Source organism: Ranitomeya variabilis, chromosome 3, assembly GCF_051348905.1.
Source record: "Ranitomeya variabilis isolate aRanVar5 chromosome 3, aRanVar5.hap1, whole genome shotgun sequence".
In the NCBI taxonomy this organism is placed as follows: Eukaryota; Metazoa; Chordata; class Amphibia; order Anura; family Dendrobatidae; genus Ranitomeya; species Ranitomeya variabilis.
Genome location: NC_135234.1, coordinates 398478510 through 398500618, shown reverse-complemented (window position 1 = coordinate 398500618; position 22109 = coordinate 398478510). Strand labels below are relative to the sequence as shown.

General features: G+C 48.2%; 1 protein-coding gene across 1 annotated transcript in view; it reads left to right on the top strand.

The window, feature by feature from the left end:
- ELOA (elongin A) overlaps positions 1-22109 on the top strand; it is a 71135-nt gene that overhangs the window by 23659 nt on the left and 25367 nt on the right. The window contains exon 7 of the mRNA XM_077296150.1: positions 14708-14805. Coding sequence (XP_077152265.1) covers positions 14708-14805 — 98 coding nt within the window. The remainder of the gene's footprint in view (positions 1-14707; positions 14806-22109) is intronic.

Below are 22109 nucleotides of genomic sequence, written 5' to 3'. Positions count from 1 at the left end.
ACGGAAGGCACAACCGGTACCTCATACCTGCGCAACAATGACCGATGAAAAACATTATGAATAGAAAAAGATGCAGGGAGGTCCAAACGGAAGGACACAGGGTTAAGAATCTCCAATATCTTGTACGGGCCGATGAACCGAGGCTTAAACTTAGGAGAAGAAACCCTCATAGGGACAAAACGAGAAGACAACCACACCAAGTCCCCAACACAAAGCCGAGGACCAACCCGACGCCGGCGGTTGGCAAAAAGCTGAGTCTTCTCCTGGGACAACTTCAAATTGTCCACTACCTGCCCCCAAATCTGATGCAACCTCTCCACCACAGCATCCACTCCAGGACAATCCGAAGATTCCACCTGACCAGAAGAAAATCGAGGATGAAACCCCGAATTACAGAAAAAAGGAGACACCAAGGTGGCAGAGCTGGCCCGATTATTGAGGGCAAACTCCGCTAAAGGCAAAAAAGCAACCCAATCATCCTGATCTGCAGACACTAAACACCTCAAATATGTCTCCAAGGTCTGATTCGTCCGCTCGGTCTGGCCATTAGTCTGAGGATGGAAAGCAGACGAGAAAGACAAATCTATGCCCATCCTAGCACAGAATGCTCGCCAAAATCTAGACACGAATTGGGTTCCTCTGTCAGAAACGATATTCTCCGGAATACCATGCAAACGGACCACATTTTGAAAAAACAGAGGAACCAACTCGGAAGAAGAAGGCAACTTAGGCAGGGGAACCAAATGGACCATCTTAGAGAAACGGTCACACACCACCCAGATGACAGACATCTTCTGAGAAACAGGAAGATCCGAAATAAAATCCATCGAGATGTGCGTCCAGGGCCTCTTCGGGATAGGCAAGGGCAACAACAATCCACTAGCCCGAGAACAACAAGGCTTGGCCCGAGCACAAACGTCACAAGACTGCACAAAGCCTCGCACATCTCGAGACAGGGAAGGCCACCAGAAGGACCTTGCCACCAAATCCCTGGTACCAAAGATTCCAGGATGACCTGTCAACGCAGAAGAATGAACCTCAGAAATGACTTTACTGGTCCAATCATCAGGAACAAACAGTCTACCAGGTGGGCAACGATCAGGTCTATCCGCCTGAAACTCCTGCAAGACCCGCCGCAGGTCTGGAGAAACGGCAGACAATATCACTCCATCCTTAAGGATACCTGTAGGTTCAGAGTTACCAGGGGAGTCAGGCTCAAAACTCCTAGAAAGGGCATCCGCCTTAACATTCTTAGAACCCGGCAGGTAGGACACCACAAAATTAAACCGAGAGAAAAACAACGACCAGCGCGCCTGTCTAGGATTCAGGCGTCTGGCGGACTCAAGATAAATTAGATTTTTGTGGTCAGTCAATACCACCACCTGATGTCTAGCCCCCTCAAGCCAATGACGCCACTCCTCAAAAGCCCACTTCATGGCCAAAAGCTCCCGATTCCCAACATCATAATTCCGCTCGGTGGGCGAAAATTTACGCGAGAAAAAGGCACAAGGTCTCATCACGGAACAATCGGAACTTCTCTGCGACAAAACTGCCCCAGCTCCGATTTCAGAAGCGTCGACCTCAACCTGAAAAGGAAGAGCAACATCAGGCTGACGCAACACAGGGGCGGAAGAAAAGCGGTGCTTAAGCTCCCGAAAGGCCTCCACAGCAGCAGGGGACCAATCAGCAACATCAGCACCCTTCTTAGTCAAATCAGTCAATGGTTTAACAACATCAGAAAAACCAGCAATAAATCGACGATAAAAGTTAGCAAAGCCCAAAAATTTCTGAAGACTCTTAAGAGAAGAGGGTTGCGTCCAATCACAAATAGCCTGAACCTTGACAGGATCCATCTCGATGGAAACCACAGGTACGTCCCCATGCTTCCCCTTACATCCCCAGCTTAACACAGACATAGCTTTCCAGTCAAGGACTGGGTTATGAGATTGCAGCCATGGCAATCCAAGCACCAACACATCATGTAGGTTATACAGCACAAGAAAGCGAATAATCTCCTGATGATCCGGATTAATCCGCATAGTTACTTGTGTCCAGTATTGTGGTTTATTACTAGCCAATGGGGTGGAGTCAATCCCCTTCAGGGGTATAGGAGTTTCAAGAGGCTCCAAATCATACCCACAGCGTTTGGCAAAGGACCAATCCATAAGACTCAAAGCGGCGCCAGAGTCGACATAGGCATCCGCGGTAATAGATGATAAAGAACAAATCAGGGTCACAGATAGAATAAACTTAGACTGTAAAGTGCCAATTGAAACAGACTTATCAAGCTTCTTAGTACGCTTAGAGCATGCTGATATAACATGAGTTGAATCACCGCAATAGAAGCACAACCCATTTTTTCGTCTTAAATTCTGCCGTTCACTTCTGGACAGAATTCTATCACATTGCATATTCTCTGGCGTCTTCTCAGTAGACACCGCCAAATGGTGCACAGGTTTGCGCTCCCGCAGACGCCTATCGATCTGGATAGCCATTGTCATGGACTCATTCAGACCCGCAGGCACAGGGAACCCCACCATAACATCCTTAATGGCATCAGAGAGACCCTCTCTGAAATTCGCCGCCAGGGCGCACTCATTCCACTGAGTAAGCACAGCCCATTTACGGAATTTCTGGCAGTATATTTCAGCTTCGTCTTGCCCCTGAGATAGGGACATCAAGGCCTTTTCCGCCTGAAGCTCTAACTGAGGTTCCTCATAAAGCAACCCCAAGGCCAGAAAAAACGCATCCACATTGAGCAACGCAGGATCCCCTGGAGCCAATGCAAAAGCCCAATCCTGAGGGTCGCCCCGGAGCAAAGAAATCACAATCCTGACCTGCTGAGCAGGATCTCCAGCAAAGCGAGATTTCAGGGACAAAAACAACTTGCAATTATTTTTGAAATTTTGAAAGCAAGATCTATTCCCCGAGAAAAATTCAGGCAAAGGAATTCTAGGTTCAGATATAGGAACATGAACAACAAAATCTTGTAAATTTTGAACTTTCGTGGTGAGATTATTCAAACCTGCAGCTAAACTCTGAATATCCATTTTAAACAGGTGAACACAGAGCCATTCCAGGATTAGAAGGAGAGAGAGAGAGAGAGAAAGGCTGCAATATAGGCAGACTTGCAAGAGATTCAATACAAGCACACTCAGAACTGAAGGGAAGGGGGAAAAAAAAAAAAAAAAAAAATCTTCAGCAGACTTCTCTTTTCTCTCCTTTCTCTGTCAATTAATTTAACCCTTTTTTGGGCCGGTCAAACTGTTATGGTTCTCAATGGCAAGAGAACATAGCCCAGAAAACATAAGTACTAGCTCTTGGAAGGATGGAAACTAAACTGACCATGAACTAAACCTGCCGCACAACTAACAGTAGCCGGGTAGCGTTGCCTACGTTTTTTATCCCTAGACGCCCAGCGCCGGCCGGAGGACTAACTAATCCTGACAGAGGAAAATATAGTCCTGGCTCACCTCTAGAGAAGTTTCCCCGATAGGCAGACAGAGGCCCCCACATATATTGGCGGTGATCTTAGATGAAATGACAAACGTAGTATGAAAATAGGTTTAGCAAAATTGAGGTCCGCTTACTAGATAGCAGGAAGACAGAAAGGGCACTTTCATGGTCAGCTGAAAACCCTATCAAAATACCATCCTGAAATTACTTTAAGACTCTAGTATTAACTCATAACATCAGAGTGGCAATTTCAGATCACAAGAGCTTTCCAGACACAGAAACGAAACTACAGCAGTGAACTGGAACAAAATGCAAAAACAAACGAGGACTAAAGTCCAACTTAGCTGGGAGTTGTCTAGCAGCAGGAACATGCACAGAAACCCTTCTGATTACAATGTTGACCGGCATGGAAGTGACAGAGGAGCAAGGTTAAATAGCGACTCCCACATCCTGATGGAAACAGGTGAACAGAGGGGATGATGCACACCAGTTCAATTCCACCAGTGGCCACCGGGGGAGCCCAAAATCCAATTTCACAACAGGCGCCAGGGGATCCTGCATTGCTTAGTGTAGATGCGTTTTTTCTAGCCCTTGGATTGCTCTATGAGGAACCTAATCTTGAGAACCAGGCTGAAAAAACGTTATTGGCCCTCTCGCAGGGGCAAGATGAAGCAGAGGTGTACTGCCAGAAATTTCGGAAATGGTCGGTGCTTACTCAGTGGAATGAGTGTGCCCTGGCTGCAAATTTCAGAGAAGGTCTTTCTGAAGTCATTAAGAATGTCATGGTGGGGTTCCCTACGCCTGCAGGTCTGAATGAGTCAATGACTCTGGCCATTCAGATTGATCGGCGTTTGCGGGAGCGCAAACCTGTGCACCATTTGGCGGTGTCTTCTGAACAGACACCTGAATCTATGCAATGTGACAGAATTCTGACCAGAAGTGAACGGCAAAATTATAGACGGCAAAATGGGTTGTGCTTTTACTGTGGTGACTCAGCTCATGTTATCTCAGCATGCTCTAAGCGCAAAAAAAAGGTTGATAAATCTGTCACCATTGGTACTTTACAGCCTAAGTTCATTTTGTCTGTTACCCTGATTTGTTCCCTGTCATCTTACCCGGTTAATGCTTTTGTAGATTCAGGTGCCGCCCTGAGTCTGATGGATTGGTCATTTGCCAGGCGCTGTGGTTTTGATTTGGAGCCTTTAAAATTCCCTATTCCACTAAGGGGAATTGATTCTACACCATTGGCTCCGAATAGACCTCAGTACTGGACACAAGTGACCATGTGCATGACTCCTGTTCATCAGGAGGTGATTCGCTTTCTTGTACTGCATAATTTGCATGATGTCGTCGTGTTGGGTCTACCATGGTTGCAGACTCATAATCCAGTCCTGGATTGGAAAGCTATGTCGGTGTCAAGTTGGGGTTGTCAGGGAATTCATGGTGACGCTCCTGTGGTGTCAATTGCTTCGTCCACTCCTTCTGAAATCCCTACGTTTTTGTCAGACTACCAGGATGTATTTGAGGAGCCTAAACTCAATTCTCTACCTCCTCATAGGGACTGTGATTGTGCTATAAATTTGATTCCTGGTAGTAAGTTTCCTAAGGGACGACTTTTCAATTTATCTGTGCCGGAGCATGCTGCCATGCGGAGTTATATAAAGGAGTCTTTAGAAAAGGGACATATTCGCCCGTCCTCATCCCCTCTTGGTGCAGGATTCTTTTTTGTGGCTAAAAAGGATGGTTCCCTGAGACCCTGTATTGATTATCGCCTTTTGAATAAAATCACGGTCAAATTTCAGTATCCTTTGCCATTGTTAACTGATGTGTTTGCTCGCATTAGGGGGTCTAGTTGGTTCACCAAGATAGATCTTCGTGGTGCGTATAACCTTGTGCGTATAAAACAGGGTGATGAATGGAAAACTGCATTTAATACGCCTGAAGGCCATTTTGAGTACTTGGTGATGCCTTTTGGACTTTCTAATGCTCCTTCAGTCTTTCAGTCCTTTATTCATGACATCTTCCGTGAATATCTGGATAAGTTTATGATTGTGTATCTGGATGATATTCTGTTTTTTTCGGATGATTGGGAGTCTCATGTTAAGCAGGTCAGGATGGTCTTTCAGGTCCTGCGTGACAATGCTTTATTTGTGAAGGGCTCAAAATGTCTTTTTGGAGTCCAGAAGATTTCTTTTTTGGGTTTCATTTTTTCTCCTTCTACTATTGAGATGGACCCAGTCAAGGTTCAGGCTATTCATGACTGGACGCAGCCTACATCTGTTAAGAGTCTTCAGAAGTTCTTGGGTTTTGCTAATTTTTACCGTCGCTTCATAGCTAATTTTTCTGGCGTTGTTAAGCCTTTGACGGATTTGACCAAGAAGGGTTCTGATGTGACTAATTGGTCTTCTGCGGCTGTGGAGGCCTTTCGGGAGCTGAAGCGTCGGTTTTCTTCGGCTCCGGTCTTATGTCAGCCAGATGTCTCACTTCCCTTCCAGGTGGAGGTTGATGCTTCCGAGATTGGAGCGGGGGCTGTTTTGTCGCAGAGAAGCCCCGATGGCTCTGTGATGAAGCCATGTGCTTTCTTTTCAAGAAAGTTTTCGCCTGCCGAGCGGAATTATGATGTCGGTAATCGGGAGCTGTTGGCTATGAAGTGGGCATTTGAGGAGTGGCGACATTGGCTCGAGGGAGCTAAACATCGTGTGGTGGTCTTGACTGATCACAAGAATTTGATTTATCTCGAGTCGGCAAAGCGGCTGAATCCCAGACAGGCTCGTTGGTCGTTGTTTTTCTCTCGTTTTGATTTCATGGTCTCGTACCTGCCGGGTTCGAAGAATGTGAAGGCTGATGCTCTTTCTAGGAGTTTTGTGCCTGACTCTCCTGGAGATTCAGAGCCGGCTGGTATCCTTAGAGAAGGGGTGATTTTGTCTGCCATCTCCCCAGATTTGCGACGTGTGCTGCAAAAGTTTCAGGCGGATAGACCTGACCGCTGTCCACCGGAGAGACTGTTTGTCCCGGATAGATGGACCAACAGAGTCATCTCCGAGGTTCATTCTTCGGTGTTGGCGGGCCATCCTGGAATATTTGGTACCAGAGACTTGGTGGCCAGGTCTTTTTGGTGGCCTTCCTTGTCGCGGGATGTGCGTTCCTTTGTGCAGTCTTGTGGAATTTGTGCTCGGGCGAAGCCTTGCTGTTCTCGTGCCAGTGGTTTGCTGTTACCTTTGCCTGTCCCGAAGAGGCCTTGGACGCACATTTCCATTGATTTTATTTCAGATCTCCCTGTCTCTCAGAGAATGTCTGTCATCTGGGTGGTGTGTGATCGTTTTTCTAAGATGGTCCATTTGGTGCCCTTGCCTAAGTTGCCTTCCTCCTCCGAGTTGGTTCCACTGTTTTTTCAAAATGTGGTTCGTTTGCACGGGATTCCTGAGAACATTGTTTCTGACAGAGGATCCCAGTTTGTGTCTAGATTTTGGCGGACCTTTTGTGCTAAGTTGGGCATTGAATTGTCTTTTTCGTCGGCCTTCCATCCTCAGACGAATGGCCAAACCGAGCGGACTAATCAGACCTTGGAGACTTATTTAAGATGTTTTGTTTCTGCTGACCAGGACGACTGGGTTACTTTTTTGCCGTTGGCCGAGTTTGCCCTTAATAATCGGGCTAGTTCTGCTACTTTGGTTTCTCCTTTTTTTTGTAATTCGGGGTTTCATCCTCGTTTTTCCTCGGGTCAGGTGGAGCCTTCCGACTGTCCTGGAATGGATGTTGTGGTGGATAGGTTGCATCAGATTTGGAATCATGTGGTGGACAATTTGAAGTTGTCACAAGAGAAGGCTCAGCTCTTTGCCAACCGCCGTCGCTGTGTGGGTCCCCGACTTCGCGTTGGGGACTTGGTGTGGTTGTCTTCTCGCTTCGTTCCTATGAAGGTCTCCTCTCCTAAGTTTAAGCCTCGGTTTATCGGTCCTTATAAGATTCTGGAAGTCCTTGGCCCTGTGTCATTCTGTCTGGACCTCCCGGCATCATTTGCTATTCATAATGTGTTCCATCGCTCGTTGTTGTGGAGGTATGTGGTACCTGTGGTTCCTCCGGTTGAGCCTCCTGCCCCGGTGCTGGTTGAGGGAGAATTGGAATACGTGGTGGAGAAGATCTTGGATTCTCGTGTTTCTAGACGGAGGCTCCAGTATTTGGTCAAGTGGAAGGGCTATGGTCAGAAGGATAATTCTTGGGTTGTCGCCTCTGATGTTCATGCGGCCGATTTGGTTCGTGCCTTCCATGTGGCTCATCCTGATCGCCCTGGGGGTTTTCATGAGGGTTCGGTGACCCCTCCTTAAGGGGGGGGGGTACTGTTGTGAACTCTGTTTTCAGGCTCCCTCTTGTGGTCACTGGTTGTATGATGTGACTTTTGCTTTGGGCTCCCCCTGGTGGCTTTGTTTGTTATCCTGCTGGTCTCTGGCTATCAGCTGGTTCGTTATCCTCTGGGAGGTTCCTATATAGCTCTGTTTTACTTCCATTTGTTGCCGGCTGTCGATGTAATCAGTGCTACTCAGATTCCTTCTGACTACCTTGCTCCCAGTCCATCCAGGACAAGCTAAGTTTTCTTTGCTCATTTTTTGATCAGCAGTGTTTATCATGTTTTCTTGTCCAGCTTGCTAAAATGTGATTCCCTCGCTTGCTGGATGCTCTAGTGGACTGAGTTTCTCCCCACACACCATTAGTTGGTGCGTGGGTTCTTGAAATCTCAGGATGGATATTTTGTAAGGGTTTTTTATTGATCGCATAGACCCCTGCTCTATTTTCTGCTTTCTAGTACTAGTGGGCCTCTTTTGCTGAATCTGATTTCATCCCTACGTATGTGCCTTCTTCTTACTTCACCGTTAATATTTGTTGGGGGCTTCTATATCTTTGGGGATTATTTCTCTGGAGGCAAGCGAGGTCTTTCTTTCTCTTTAGGGGTAGCTAGTTCCTCAGGCTGGCTCGAGACGTCCAGGAATTTTTTAGGCACGTTCACCGGCTACCTCTAGTTGTGTTGGATAGGTTCAGATTTGCGATCAGTCCAGTTACCATCTCCCAAGAGCTTGTCCTTAGTTTATTCACTTGCTGGTCTATTCGTGATCCTCAGCCACTAAGGATCATAACAGTGCTCCTCCTGTTCCTCCTTGCACAAAGGCTGAGGTAGCGGTCCTGCTGCTGGGTTGTTGCCCTCCTACAGCACCCTCCACGTCTCCTGGTGTACTAGCCTGTCTCCTGGTAGCGCCTCCAGCCTCTGGACACTACGCTGACAGACACAGCAAACCTTCTTGCCACAGCTTGCATTAATGTTCCATCCTGGATGAGCTGCACTACCTGAGCCACTTGTGTGGGTTGTAGAGTCCGTCTCATGCTACCACGAGTGTGAAAGCACAACCAACATTCAGAAGTGACCAAAACATCAGCCAGAAAACATTGGTACTGAGATGTGGTCTGTGGTCCCTACCTGCAGAACCACTGCTTTATTGAGTGTGTCTTGATAATTGCCAATAATTTCCATCTGTTGCCTATTCCATTTGCACAACAGCATGTGAAACTGATTGTCAAACAGTGTTGCTTCCTAAGTGGACAGTTTAATTTCACAGAAGTTTGATTTACTTGGAGTTATGTTCTGTTGTTTAAGTGTTCCCTTTATATTTTATTAAGCAGTGTATTTATATTACATATATAGATAGATAATGTGAGATAGCGCTCCCTGAGTGCGTTGGGGGACACTCGCTTGGCAGAGAGATTAAAGCACTCAGGCATGGTTTCTCACAAAAACAGTCTATTCCGGTTTATTTAGACTCATGAACCGCATCACAAACAGTTCATTATATACATCAACGGAACACAACAACCACTGGCAGATACTTCTCTGCCCTTTAACCCCCTTTATCTGGAGTTACCTTACAGGAGCTCCTGCTCCACACACTGACCCCTGTCAGTCCTGGTTCCCAGGGGAAAGCTGCCTTACTGGGATCACCGTTCTTGTGACCATGGCACCTCAGATAGTCCAGATCCGCAGAAGGAACTGTAGCTTCCCCAACACAGTATCCGTCCCAGGCTCTGCAGATACGGCCTCTCTGTGCGCTATTCAGGAAGTGCAGACCCAGGCACTTCCAACACACAGGCCATCAGTCCATGGCCTCACCATGTGCTTCCAGAAATCCAGTCCACTCCAGGACATTCCAACACACAGGCCATCAGTCCATGGCCTCACCATGTGCTTCCAGGAATCCAGTCCACTCCAGGACATTCCAACACACAGGCCATACAGGACCTCACACTCTGACCACTCAGGTCCATACACTCTGAACATGTGACCCAAACCCTGGTCACATTATGTAGCTGTAGCCACCCCCATAGATGGGAGGTGTGTGTGGTTAGTCAGACCTGCCCAGCTCTCCATCTAACCCTGCAAGCCTCCCTTTTAAACTATGCAAATACTTGTGGGACTACAGGTCCCAGAACAACAACATTACGGGCTTACAGCGCAGACTCCCTTTGTGACACATACCGGCCATTTACAATCATGCCGGACACTGATTCATTATCACAATTACAGATACGCCTCCATGCGTATCCTGAGGAGCACCTACCGCGCCCCCTGGCTGTAACATGGGTCACTGCATCACATACCCTCTCCCTCTGTTCAAACTTCCGGGGTTGAACACTTGACATAAATCAGGTGTCCGGAGACCGGGTACCCATGTCACCTTGCCCTCCCAGTCGAGAGGACAGTCTCAGTCGGTTTTGGGCGTCATTCAGCATCACACCTTTGTTAGGCCCCCCCAGCAGTCAGTTTGTCGGCCTTGGGCTTCAACCCTTGAGTCACCATCTGTCTGTGTCACCAGACCCTTTTTAGTCAATCCACTTTCCAAATGTGCCCCTTCTCGTGACCTTTCTTTCCATGGCTGCCACCCACGGTTGTTGCGGTCATGAGTCTTACTTACAGTCGAGCCTACTGTCTTGTCTGAATCTGACCCATCTAGTATGCTACCGGGTCTCCCGCCTGGGTCACTCAGCATTGAGCTAACAGAGGAGGCACTACTTTGAACTCTTCTATTTTTTAGGGTATCTCTCTTTCTGCAGATCCTGGGTTGAAAGTGGTCACCATCTTATATTCTGCAGCTGTTTATTAATCTGCAGCTGGTCCAGTCTTAACTGCTCTATCTCCCTCAGGTATGTCACCCAGTATTCACGAAGCATTCAAATGTTCCTAAGGCTTTCTACAGAGCCAGTTATGACAAATGGGACCATCCCAACTTCACCAGCTACCTGGACTTCACCATTATCTGGAATCCTCACTCTCGCCACATCGGATCTATTCACCATGTATTGAATCACTTTTTCAAATCTTCCAACGACTTTCCCCACCAGATTTCTGGGTACTTGAACGATGTCTTCCACAAAGCCCAGCCGACTTTGCGCTTTCCTGGCATGCTCCAAACGTCGAGCGGCTTCCTTATTCCTCAACAGGATCATCTGTTTCGTGCGGATACATTGTAGGTGCATATCCTTCAGGATAGCCACTCGCTTCACTGTGACTTCCCTAGTCGACAGTATCACCAACTGTTTCGTCTCTGGTGCCCAGTTCACACTACATGCTTCTATTGCCTTTTTAAAGGCCTCATGCATATCCACACTGGTATATGCTTCTTGCACGTCTTCTGGTACATCTATCATGGACTTGAAGAGCAGAGCCTCATTTTCTTCATGGACAGACGGCTCCTGCTTTGCCATGGACCTTTCCATCAAGACACCTGCCACGACCGGGTGACTGTCTTGTTCAGCTCTTAGCTCAAACTCTTCCTTCGCTTTATCTTCTGCACGAGCCTTCACCAAGATGGGCATTGGCAGCTCCGCCTCATTACCACTCTGGCACTGCTGCGATAAGTCTGCGACCACCACCTCTTTCTCTTGTAGAGGGCCTCTTAATGCTTCTCTGAGCACTTCCACATCTTTCCTTAGGGCCTTGGTCTCAGTTTGCCACATTGACAGGGGACCTCTGAGCTCAGATACTTCTTTCTCCAAGGCACCCACTCGGCACTCAGCAGCCTGTCTCCGAAGCTCCTCTTGCTTCAAAGAGGCTTCTACTACTGCCTCCTGGATCCTCCTTAACTCGCTTCTCCCATCCTCTGGTTTGGTTGAGTTTCCATCACTCGAGAAGGTATCTGCTTCAGGCCCCACACCTTTGGTGGCTTCCTCCACCTCTGCACCCTTGGACTCAGCATGGTCATCTTCAGTCCTCTCTTGGGTTTCAGCGGTGACATCCTTAGCTTCGTCCCGGTTCTCTGGGACTTTAGAGTACTTCACACACTCCAGGTCCTCAGCATCAGGTTTTCTGGAGCCTTCACCATCTTCCGTCACCTCACCTTTATTCAAATCTTCACAAGGTGCAAATGGTTAAACCACTTTGCGCTTTTTACATCTCCGACGACGGGAAGAAGACTTGCCATGTGTTCCCGGGTCAATGTTATTGTACTCCCCTTCCATGACGTTAGAGTCACCGTCTGAATGGGAGTCACCACTACTCACCCTGTCAACATGTCCCCACTTAAACAGGTGTCACACACTCTAAGGCTATGGATTCTTTTAGAGCATACAAGGTTCCAACTTATTAAAGTATAAAGCTTTAATAGAAAAGGTACAGTGCTTACAATAAAGGATATCAAATATGGAAATAAAAAGTGAGATACAAAAATATGCAAAACAGTTATAAAAATAAAGGGAGAAAACTTACAGAAATATCTAAACTTTGCAGTCCGGCATTCTACTCCCTGGGGGAAGTTGAATATGGAATGGCTCACATCAGCTTGGCTGCCCCTCAATCTGTGAACAGGTTTCTAAGTGCAAAGGCCTAATTTATTGAGTTAACCTAGAGGTCAAATTTCTAGACCAGCCTCTCAGGTTAACCCCTTTATGACCTTGGGATTTTCCATTTTTCCGTGTTCGTTTTTCGCTCCCCTCCTTCCCAGAGCCATAACTTTTTTATTTTTCCGTCAATATGGCCATGTGAGGGCTTATATTTTGCGGAACGAGTTGTACTTTTGAACGACATCACTGGTTTTAGCATGTCGTGTACTAGAAACCGAGAAAAAAATTCCAAGTGCGGTGAAATTGCAAAAAAAGTGCAGTCCCACACTTGTTTTTTGTTTGGCTTTTTTGCTAGGTTCACTAAGTGCTAAAACTGACCTGCCATTATGATTCTCCAGGTCATTACGAGTTCATAGACACCTAACATGACTAGGTTCTTTTTTATCTAAGCGGTGAAAAAAAAATCCAAACTTTGCTAAAAAAAAATTAAAAAAAATTGCGCAATTTTACGATACCTGTAGCGTCTCCATTTTTCATGATCTGGGGTCGGTTGAGGGCTTATTTTTTGCGAGCCGAGCTGGCGTTTTTAATGATACCATTTCGGTGCAGATATGTTCTTTTGATCGCCCGTTATTGCATTTTAATGCAATGTCGCGGTGACCAAAAAAACGTAATTCTAAACGCTGTTTAGCGATCAGGTTAATGCATTTTTTTTATTGATAGATCGGGCGATTGTGAACGCGGCGATACCAAATATGTGTAGGTTTGATTTTTTGTTATTGATTTATTTTGAATGGGGCGAAAGGGGGGTGATTTAAACTTTTATATTTTTATTTATTTTTTTCACATTTTTTTTTACTTTTTTTTTTTTTACTTTTGCCATGCTTCAATAGCCTCCATAGGAGGCTAGAAGCTGGCACAACGCGATCGGCTCTGCTACATAGCAGCGATCATCAGATCGCTGCTATCCAGCAGAAATGCAGGTGTGCTATGAGCGCCGACCACAGGGTGGCGCTCACAGCTACCGGCGATCAGTAACCATACAGATCTCAAGGACCTCTATGGTTACTATTCAGAAGCATCGCTGACCCCCGATCATGTGACGGGGGTCGGCGATGCGCTCATTTCCGGCCGCCCGGCCGGAAGCGCCGGTTAAATGCTGCTGTCTGCGTTTGACAGCGGCATTTAACTAGTTAATAGCAGCGGGTGAATCGCGATTTCACCCGCCGCTATTGCGGGCACATGTCAGCTGTTCAAAACAGCTGACATGTCCCAGCTTTGATGCGGGCTCACCGCCGGAGCCATGCATCAAAGCGGGGTATCTGACCTCGGACGTACTATCCCGCCCGAGGTCATATCCCGCCCGAGGTCATATCCCGCCCGAGGTCAGAAAGGGGTTAATATTCTAATCCTTGGTTTTGGTTTGTGACTGGATCCTGGCTATTTTACCAATGAATACAATATTTTTCTTTGAACACTATTTGTGTGACCTTTCTCATAGTAAATAGTGTCATGCTGCAATTGGCATGTCTGTTCAAAAGAGTCAGAAGGTGTGAAATATTTCCACTTGTGTGTGTTCAGACCATACCCCTGGGGTGACTGGAGACCAGGAGACTGCCTTCTCAGGATAACATAGGTCATGACCTTTGTGAGAGCTGCAGTCTCAGGACAGATGTTCATTTACTGATGGTCATACATCCATACATATACATATTTCACTACAGGCTCAAAATGTACAAAATACATTTCTGACATTTAAAAAAAAAAATATCAATGACCGATACATCAAACCTCTTTTCAATAACAGACATAAGCCTTCCATCCATGAATCCTGTCAGTTTCTTAAAGGGAATCTGTCACCAGATTTTTGCTATATAATGCACCATGCCCTACCACAAGAGCTAGTAATGGCAAACACCATATAACAGCTTTTAAAAAAAGGATGGATGATTTCCTCAGTACACTTAACATTGTGGGTTATAGTTAAATTAATGGAGAAAGGTTGAACTTGATGGACCTAGGTTTTTTCAACCTATGTAACTATGTATTCATCATGGTGTAGTGGAAGAAAGCCTGAGTCCAGTAATGTGTCACTTACTAGGCCATATTTTGCTGTTTTATCAGCAGCAATTGTCACTTCAGGACAATTGGTGTCTCGTGGTCCAACCTCGCCCCCAGCAGTGGTTAGCAGCTCTCTGCCACTATATATTGTACACATAAGCTGTAGTTTGTACAGCTCAACAATTGAGCTTTGCTAGATCTGCAGCAGACAAAACTGATTCTATCATAAGTGCTGCACCTAGTAAACTAAGTGATACATCGCTGGAATCAGGGTCTCTGAGAATTAAGCAAGGGGAGTCTGATATAGTGTGCAGACTGTCACTTGGACTATATCTTCAGAGTGTATATTTTGACATATGTTCTTTTTTTTTAGCGATCTATGAGGTAGGCGGTGTACCTTATTCAATGCTTGAGCCAGTTTTGGAGAAGTGCACACCAGAGCAGTTGTACCGGATAGAAGATTGTAATAATGTAAGTTTATCATTCTTGCTAATATGCCAAGAATGACATGTGCTATTTTCTTAATACATGTTGATGTACTGTAAATTATATTGTGGTACCATGTTAGCCAGAAAAATTTATGTACCTTAAATACTTTTATGCCCAAAAATGACTAAAGTATTCTAGGATTGATACCTTTATTGGCTAACTAGAAAAAATATATTTACAAGCTTTCAGAGCACAGAGGCTCTTTCTTTAAGCAGGGTTACAAATGAATTACTGTTACAAGAGTACAACATTTAAGAGATATTACAACAGGACATTTGTGAATAGGGTGAAACAGTGTTGAAGTGTGTGCGGGAGCTCAAAATCTAAGATGGCAGCTGTGCCTGTTTTGGCGCCACCCCCTCTACTAAGTACTGGCTGCGTTCTTTGTCGAGAGTGAACAGTGCAGTGAATGCAGTCAGCCAGCACAAGTGGTGAACACCGTGATCACAGTCAGCCAGCACAAACAATGAAGGCAGTAATCTCTGTCAGCATGCACAAACAGTGATCGCAGTCAGCCAGCACAAACGGTGAAGGCAGTGATCGCAGTCAGCCCACACAGTGAACGCAGTCAGCCAGCCCAAACGTTGAACGCAGTCAGCCAGCCCAAACGGTGAACGCAGTCAGCCAGCCCAAACGGTGAAGGCAGTGATCACAGTCAGCCAGCCCAAACAGTAAAGGCAGTGATCGCAGTCAGCCAGCCCAAACAGTGAGCGCAGTCAGCCAGCCCAAACGGTGAGCGCAGTCAGCCAGCCCAAACGGTGAGCGCAGTCAGCCAGCCCAATCGGTGAGCGCTGTCAGCCAGCCCAAACGGTGAGCGCTGTCAGCCAGCTCAAACGGTGAGCGCAGTCAGCCAGCCCAAACGGTGAGCGCAGTCAGCCAGCCCAAGCGGTGAACGCAGTCAGCCAGCCCAAAGGGTGAGCACAATCAGCCAGCCCAAGCGGTGAACGCAGTCAGCTAGCTCTTTTTTGTGGTTCCATCTTTGAATCAGAGCAGATGCAGTCTGTACTTGGCATAGGGAGTTATCCATCTTTGACTCTGAGGTCTTGCACAGCTCTCTTTGCTCTATTATCCAGGAATAGCACTCCTTGCCATACTACCCAGGAACAGGTCTTTTAGAACTACTATTCAGGAACAGTATTTTAGCTCTACTACCCAGGAACAGCTGTCTTAACCCTGCTGCCTAGACAGAGCTCTCTTTGCCCCTACTACACAGGGATATCTCTCCTAGCCATACTACCCAGGGACAGCTCTCTTAGCCCTACTATCTAGGGACAGCTCTCTTAGCCCTAATACCCAGGAACAGCTGTCTTAACTCTACTACCCAGAGACATTTCTCTTAGCCCTACTGTCTAGGGACAGCCCTTTTATAGCCCGTGGCCATTGTATACATTGCAGTCTATGCTTGTACCGTGTTGCACGGATGTCTGCATGAGCCCTTACAATGTCAATTGGCCCTTTGAACGCAACCATAATGCTGATGTGGCCCTCGGTGAAAATTACTTTGAAACCCCTGATATACAGCAATACTGCGGGTCAATACATTTACACTGATACACAATTTATAACTTTTTATGTTTTAATACTTTTTCACAAGAAAAGTAACTAGTTTTAGTTGTCACACTGTAAATCTCTAATATTTTTTTCAGCATTCACTGTATTGGATGAAGTTTGATACATTTTTATAGTTTGGGTTGTTACGAATGCGGCAATACCGAATTTATGTTTTTACAAGGGATGGGTTTTGTTCAGGTAATCTGTTTTTTTTATTATTCAAGCAATCATTTCAGATTTTTTAGAGCACTTAAAACATTTTTTTCTCTTTTTACAATACCTACTAGTCCCATAAGGGGACCTGTGCTGCTTTGATCACATTGATAATACACTCTAGTACTTGTACTAGAGTGCATTATCTTCACTGTCACTCTTTGACTGACAGTTAGCCAATCATTTCCAGCCCTGGACGTGATATGATTGAGGAATATGACAGACAGGGAAGATTTTATGAGGCCTTCCTGTTGCCATAGCAACCATCAGCTGCCCGTTTCATAGAGATCAGCACTATATCTGGTCTCGGCACTTAAAGCAAGAACCTGGCTGCGTTTAACGGCTGGCTCCTGCTACGGATGGCATGGGCACAACTCCTTTGCCCGTGTCATTCTTAAGTGTAACTGTACACCCAATTGAATGAAATCACCTGCAATCTGGACATCTGGATTGTGGGGATTACGCAATGAAGAAAACGCTAGTATTTTTCTGTGGCAGGACTGCTAACAACACATAAAAAATGACTAAAGTACTACAGGGTCACTTCTGTTAAACGCTTGCCATTTTTTGAAAGCCTAAAGTGTTTAAAGAGGATCTTTCACCAGTGGAGCATGTTAAACTGACCACTTCATGGAATAGTGGTGGAAAAGCTGAATAAAATGTAGTTTCTTTTATCGCTTCATTGGGGGACACAGGACAACCATGGGTGTATGCTGCTGCTGCTAGGAGGCTGACACTATGCAAAAAAGGAAAAAGGCGTAGCTCCTCCCCGGCAGTATACACCCACCGACAGGCACCAAATACCTCAGTTTGTGCTTAGTGTCTGTAGGAGGCGGACCTGGATCTTCAGATCCGCTGCTAATCTTGATTCCTTTACAGGTTTTGTTGTTTTTATTAACATTTTGGCTTTTCTTTTTCAGATACAGCATTCAGGGATTCAGGGTGCAATCTCCCACCCTGCCTCCCCAGGAGGGCGGCTGAGCGAGCAGTGTGGTGTCGTCCGCATCGCAGCTCTCAGACCGCCGGCAGGACATTATCCCCTGTCACCCTCCCAGGTGCTCCAGGGTCTTTATGGTGGCGGTCCTTGCCAAACAGTCCCCCTCACCCCTCTCCTCGGAGTGGGCTGAGAGGAAGATGGTGGTCACCAGCGGTGACCCTCCCCCTTGTTTTGGGGTTGAGGCCGTCTTCTGGACGAAGGATTCTGTTCCAGCGACCCCTCTCTCCTCGGGCCCCTGGTCGATCCTCTCTCCCTCTACCTGTGGAACCGGAACATGCAGGTACCAGCGCTTCAGCAGCCACTCCCCCGCAGCAGTATTTCCCTGTCTAAATGTACAGTACTTTCACACAGAGTCACTGCCGTTTTTTACTTTCACTTTCATTTTCACCACTGCGGCAGGCCACGCCCCCTCCTTTTTCGGCGCTCTTTTCCTCCTCCACTTAGAGGGGTTTTTACATCCCGGGCACACCCTTCCCTTTCGGTGCGGCCGTATCAGGAGCCTTGGCTTATTCCTCTCAGTACAGCACCGCCCCTTCTTCTCTGCTGGCACTTCTTGCTTCAGCAGCTCCGTGCACAGGAGACATCGTGTGTTGGGGGACACAGACAACTCTGCTCTGCGGTGCGGTAGGATTGCGACGCTATATTGGCCCCTCCCTGGTATTATCCATACCACTGTAGGCCCTTTAGCCTTTTCTGTAGTATAGTGCTGCAGAATATCCTTATGTCCAACTCTTCTGTAGCCTCCCTTGCCAAACCTACCATAACTTACTACGCCTGTGCTCGTTGTAAGATAAAGTGGTCAGTAGGCCAATCGTCGCCTCTCTGCCAGTCCTGCAGTCCTCCTGCCATTTGTGCCCCGCAGGAAGCTTCTGACTCTCGGGATGGGGGCGCTCCCCCTCCCCCTGAGTGGGCTGTTGCTATCTCGCAGTCGGTCTCTGATTTGACTAAGGTATCTCAGTCCCTGGTCCAGGCGCTTGAACGTCTTCCATAGCCTTCAGCCACCAGCTCTCCGACCGTCTTCCATGGCGAGTCGGCCGCACCTGACCCTGAACCACAGGGAGACAAATCAGCCAGCCGCTCTAGAAAGAGGACTCTGTCTGGCTCTTCGTCTGGTTCTCCAGGTCCCTCCGCAGCGCTCAAGCTGCTCTCCTCCTCCCAATTCCCCTCTTCGGAGGAGGACATTGGGTCTGATGTGGATTCCCAGTCCGGTTCTGACTCCGATTCAGACCAGGCTTCTAGCATGCAGGCTGTCGTAGATAGTCTTATTTCGGCAATCTCGCAAACCCTCAAACTAAAACAAGACGAGGCTTCTCCCCAGGATTCCTCTGTCTCCTTTAAGCAGGTGAAGCGTCCCTCTCGCTCCTTTCCTACCCATGAGGAGTTTGAGTCTACCCTGTCTAAACACTGGGAACATCCTGAAAAACGTTTTTCGGGTAGAAAACATCTGGATGTGCTCTATCCCTTTAGCGCCGATCTTCTCTCCAAGTGGGCTGAATCTCCCAAGGTCGATCCACCGATCTCCCGTCTTTCCTCCAAGACTGTTCTCTCCTTACCGGACGGCGCGTCGCTTAAGGACGCATCGGACAGACAAATTGAGGCGCTGGCCAAATCAGCTTTTGAGGCAACAGGTGCTTCTCTCTGCCCCAGCTTTGCTTCCACATGGGTGGCTAAGGCCATATCTGCCTGGGCCAAGATTCTCCGCCGAGGCATTTTGGCTTCGGCCTCCCCTACCGAGCTGGCTGACCTCGCCGACCACATTAACGATGCAGGGAAATACCTTCTCACTGCCTCCTTAGATGCAGCAGCCTGTTCAGCCAGGGCAAGCAGCAACATTGTCGCTATGCGCCGCATTATTTGGCTCAAAGCATGGAATGCAGATGCTACTTGCAAAAAAACTCTCACCAACTTGGCGTTTCAAGGTTCCAGGCTTTTTGGCGCTCGTCTGGATCAAATTATCTCAGACGCGACTGGGGGCAAGAGTACCTCTCTCCCCCAGTCCAAGCCAAAACGCTTCTTTAACCCAAAGGCTCCTCGAACATTTCGCCCCTTTCGTCCGTTTGCAGCCTCAGATTCCTCTTCGCAACAAGAGCGACCCGCTACCACGGGTGAACGTAGAAAACCCTCTTACAAGCCAGCTCCCATGTGGAGATCCAGGGCTCCACCTCCCAGGTCTTCCGGACCTCGTTCCAACAGATACCGTTCCAAGTGACGGGTCGCCCCCACCTGGGAGTCTTTCCAGGGTGGGAGGCAGGCTTCTTCTCTTCAAAGACACCTGGCTGTCAGTGATCAGCGACGCCTGGGTCAGAGAGATTATCACCTCCGGGTACAAGATCGAATTTTCTACCCTCCCAGAAAATCGCTTCTTTCTCTCTCGCCCCCCCCAAAGCAACCGTCCCATTTACCCGACTTGCTTCAAGCCGTAACGTCTCTGGTCGCCGCCGGAGTCGTAATTCCCGTTCCTTCCGAAGACCATTTTTGCGGGTTCTACTCGAACCTTTTTGTAGTTCCAAAGAAGGACGGGTCTCTTCGCCCTATCCTGGATTTGAAGCTTTTGAACCGCCACATCCGACCTCGCCACTTCAGAATGGAATCCCTGCGGTGAGTGATCCCCGCCATGGAACACGGGGAGTTCCTCTGCTCGGTCGACATCCAAGATGCGTACCTTCATGTCCCCATCTGCGTACGGCATCAGAGATTCCTTCGGTTTGCTGTCGGAGACAATCACTACCAGTTCACGGCTCTCCCCTTCGGTTTAGCGTCTGCCCCCAGGGTCTTCACCAAAATCATGGCGGCGGTCATGGCCCTCCTTCGTTCCAGGGGGATCCTCGTTATCCCCTACCTGGACGATCTGTTGATCAAGGGGTCCTCTCGTCTAGACTGTGCCCACAGTCTCCAGGTCTCCCTGGACACCCTGACCCGTCTTGGCTGGATTATCAACTGGACCAAGTCCTCTCTGATTCCATCCCAACGACTGTCCTTCCTGGGCATGGTGTTCGACACGAACTTAGCTCGGGTCTTCTTCCCAGAGGACAAGTTCTCAGTACTCCTCAAGGCGGTCCGCCTTCTCAAACGCCCAGCCCCTCAGTCACTTCGTTTCTGCATTGGAGTCCTGGGAAAGATGGTGGCCTCCATGGAGGCTGTTTCTTTCGCCCAGTTCCACACCTGCCCCCTCCAACTATTCCTCCTATCCACCTGGAACAGGTCCTTGGACTCCCTGGACCGTCCCGTCCACCTTCCTCTCCAGGTCCGTCAGTCCCTAACCTGGTGGATGTTGTCCTCCTCTCTCCTGAGAGGAAGATCATTTCTTCCCCTTCAGTGGCAGGTCATCACCACCGATGCCAGCCTTCTCGGGTGGGGAGCAGTCTTCCGAAAACACACGGCTCAGGGCCGTTGGACCACCCAGGAAGCTCTCCTTCCCATCAACCTTCTGGAGATCAGGGCAATCTTCCTTGCGTTAATCCGCTGGCAGTCTCTTCTGTCGAATCTTCCCGTCCGCATCCACTCGGACAACGCCACGGCCGTGGCGTACTTAAACCACCAGGGCGGGACTCGCAACGGCCAAGTAATGGCAGAAGTGGCAAAGATTCTTCGGTGGGCGGAACGCCACGTTCCGGCCATATCAGCCGTTCATATCCCCGGGGTCGAAAACTGGGCAGCCGACTTTCTCAGTCGCCAGGGCCTAGCAGCGGGCGAGTGGTCTCTCCACCCCGCAGTCTTCAATCAAATTTGCCTCCGCTGGGGTATGCCAGACGGCGATCTTATGGCGTCCCGGATGAACCACAAGGTCCCTCAGTTTGTCGCCAGGTCCCGGGATCCTCTTGCCGTCGGCCACGACGCCCTGGTAATTCCTTGGTCCCAGTTTCAGTTTCCCTACCTGTTCCCACCCCTCCCCTTGATTCCAATGGTGGTAAAGAAGATCAAGTTGGAAGGGATTCCAGTCATACTGATAGCGCCGGACTGGCCAAGGCGGCCGTGGTACGCCGAGCTCGTAAACATGCTCGCGGACACTCCTTGGAGACTCCCGGATCGGCCAGATCTCTCGCAGGGACCTCTCTACCACCAGAGTTCTCAGTCGCTGAGTTTAATGGCATGGCCGTTGAGGCCGCAGTCTTGAAAAACTCTGGTCTCTCCTCCCAGGTCATACAGACCATGATCAGAGCCAGAAAACCGGCTTCTTGCCGTATCTACCATAGGTACTGGAAAGCGTTCTTTCGCTGGTGCGAAACCAATGAAGTTTTTCCAATGTCCTTTTCTCTTCCGGATCTTCTCGGTTTCCTCCAGTCTGGTCTCGATTCGGGCTTATCCCTCAGCACACTCAAGGGACAAGTGTCCGCTCTGTCGATTCTCTTCCAGAGTGACCTTTCCTCCATTCACCAGGTTCGGACTTTTCTACAGGGAGTTGCGCATATCGCCCCTCCTTTCCGTCCTCCCTTGGAACCTTGGGACCTTAACCTGGTCCTTGGCGCTCTTCAGGCTGCTCCCTTTGAGCCTCTTCATGACGTGCCCTTTTCCCTTCTCTCTTGGA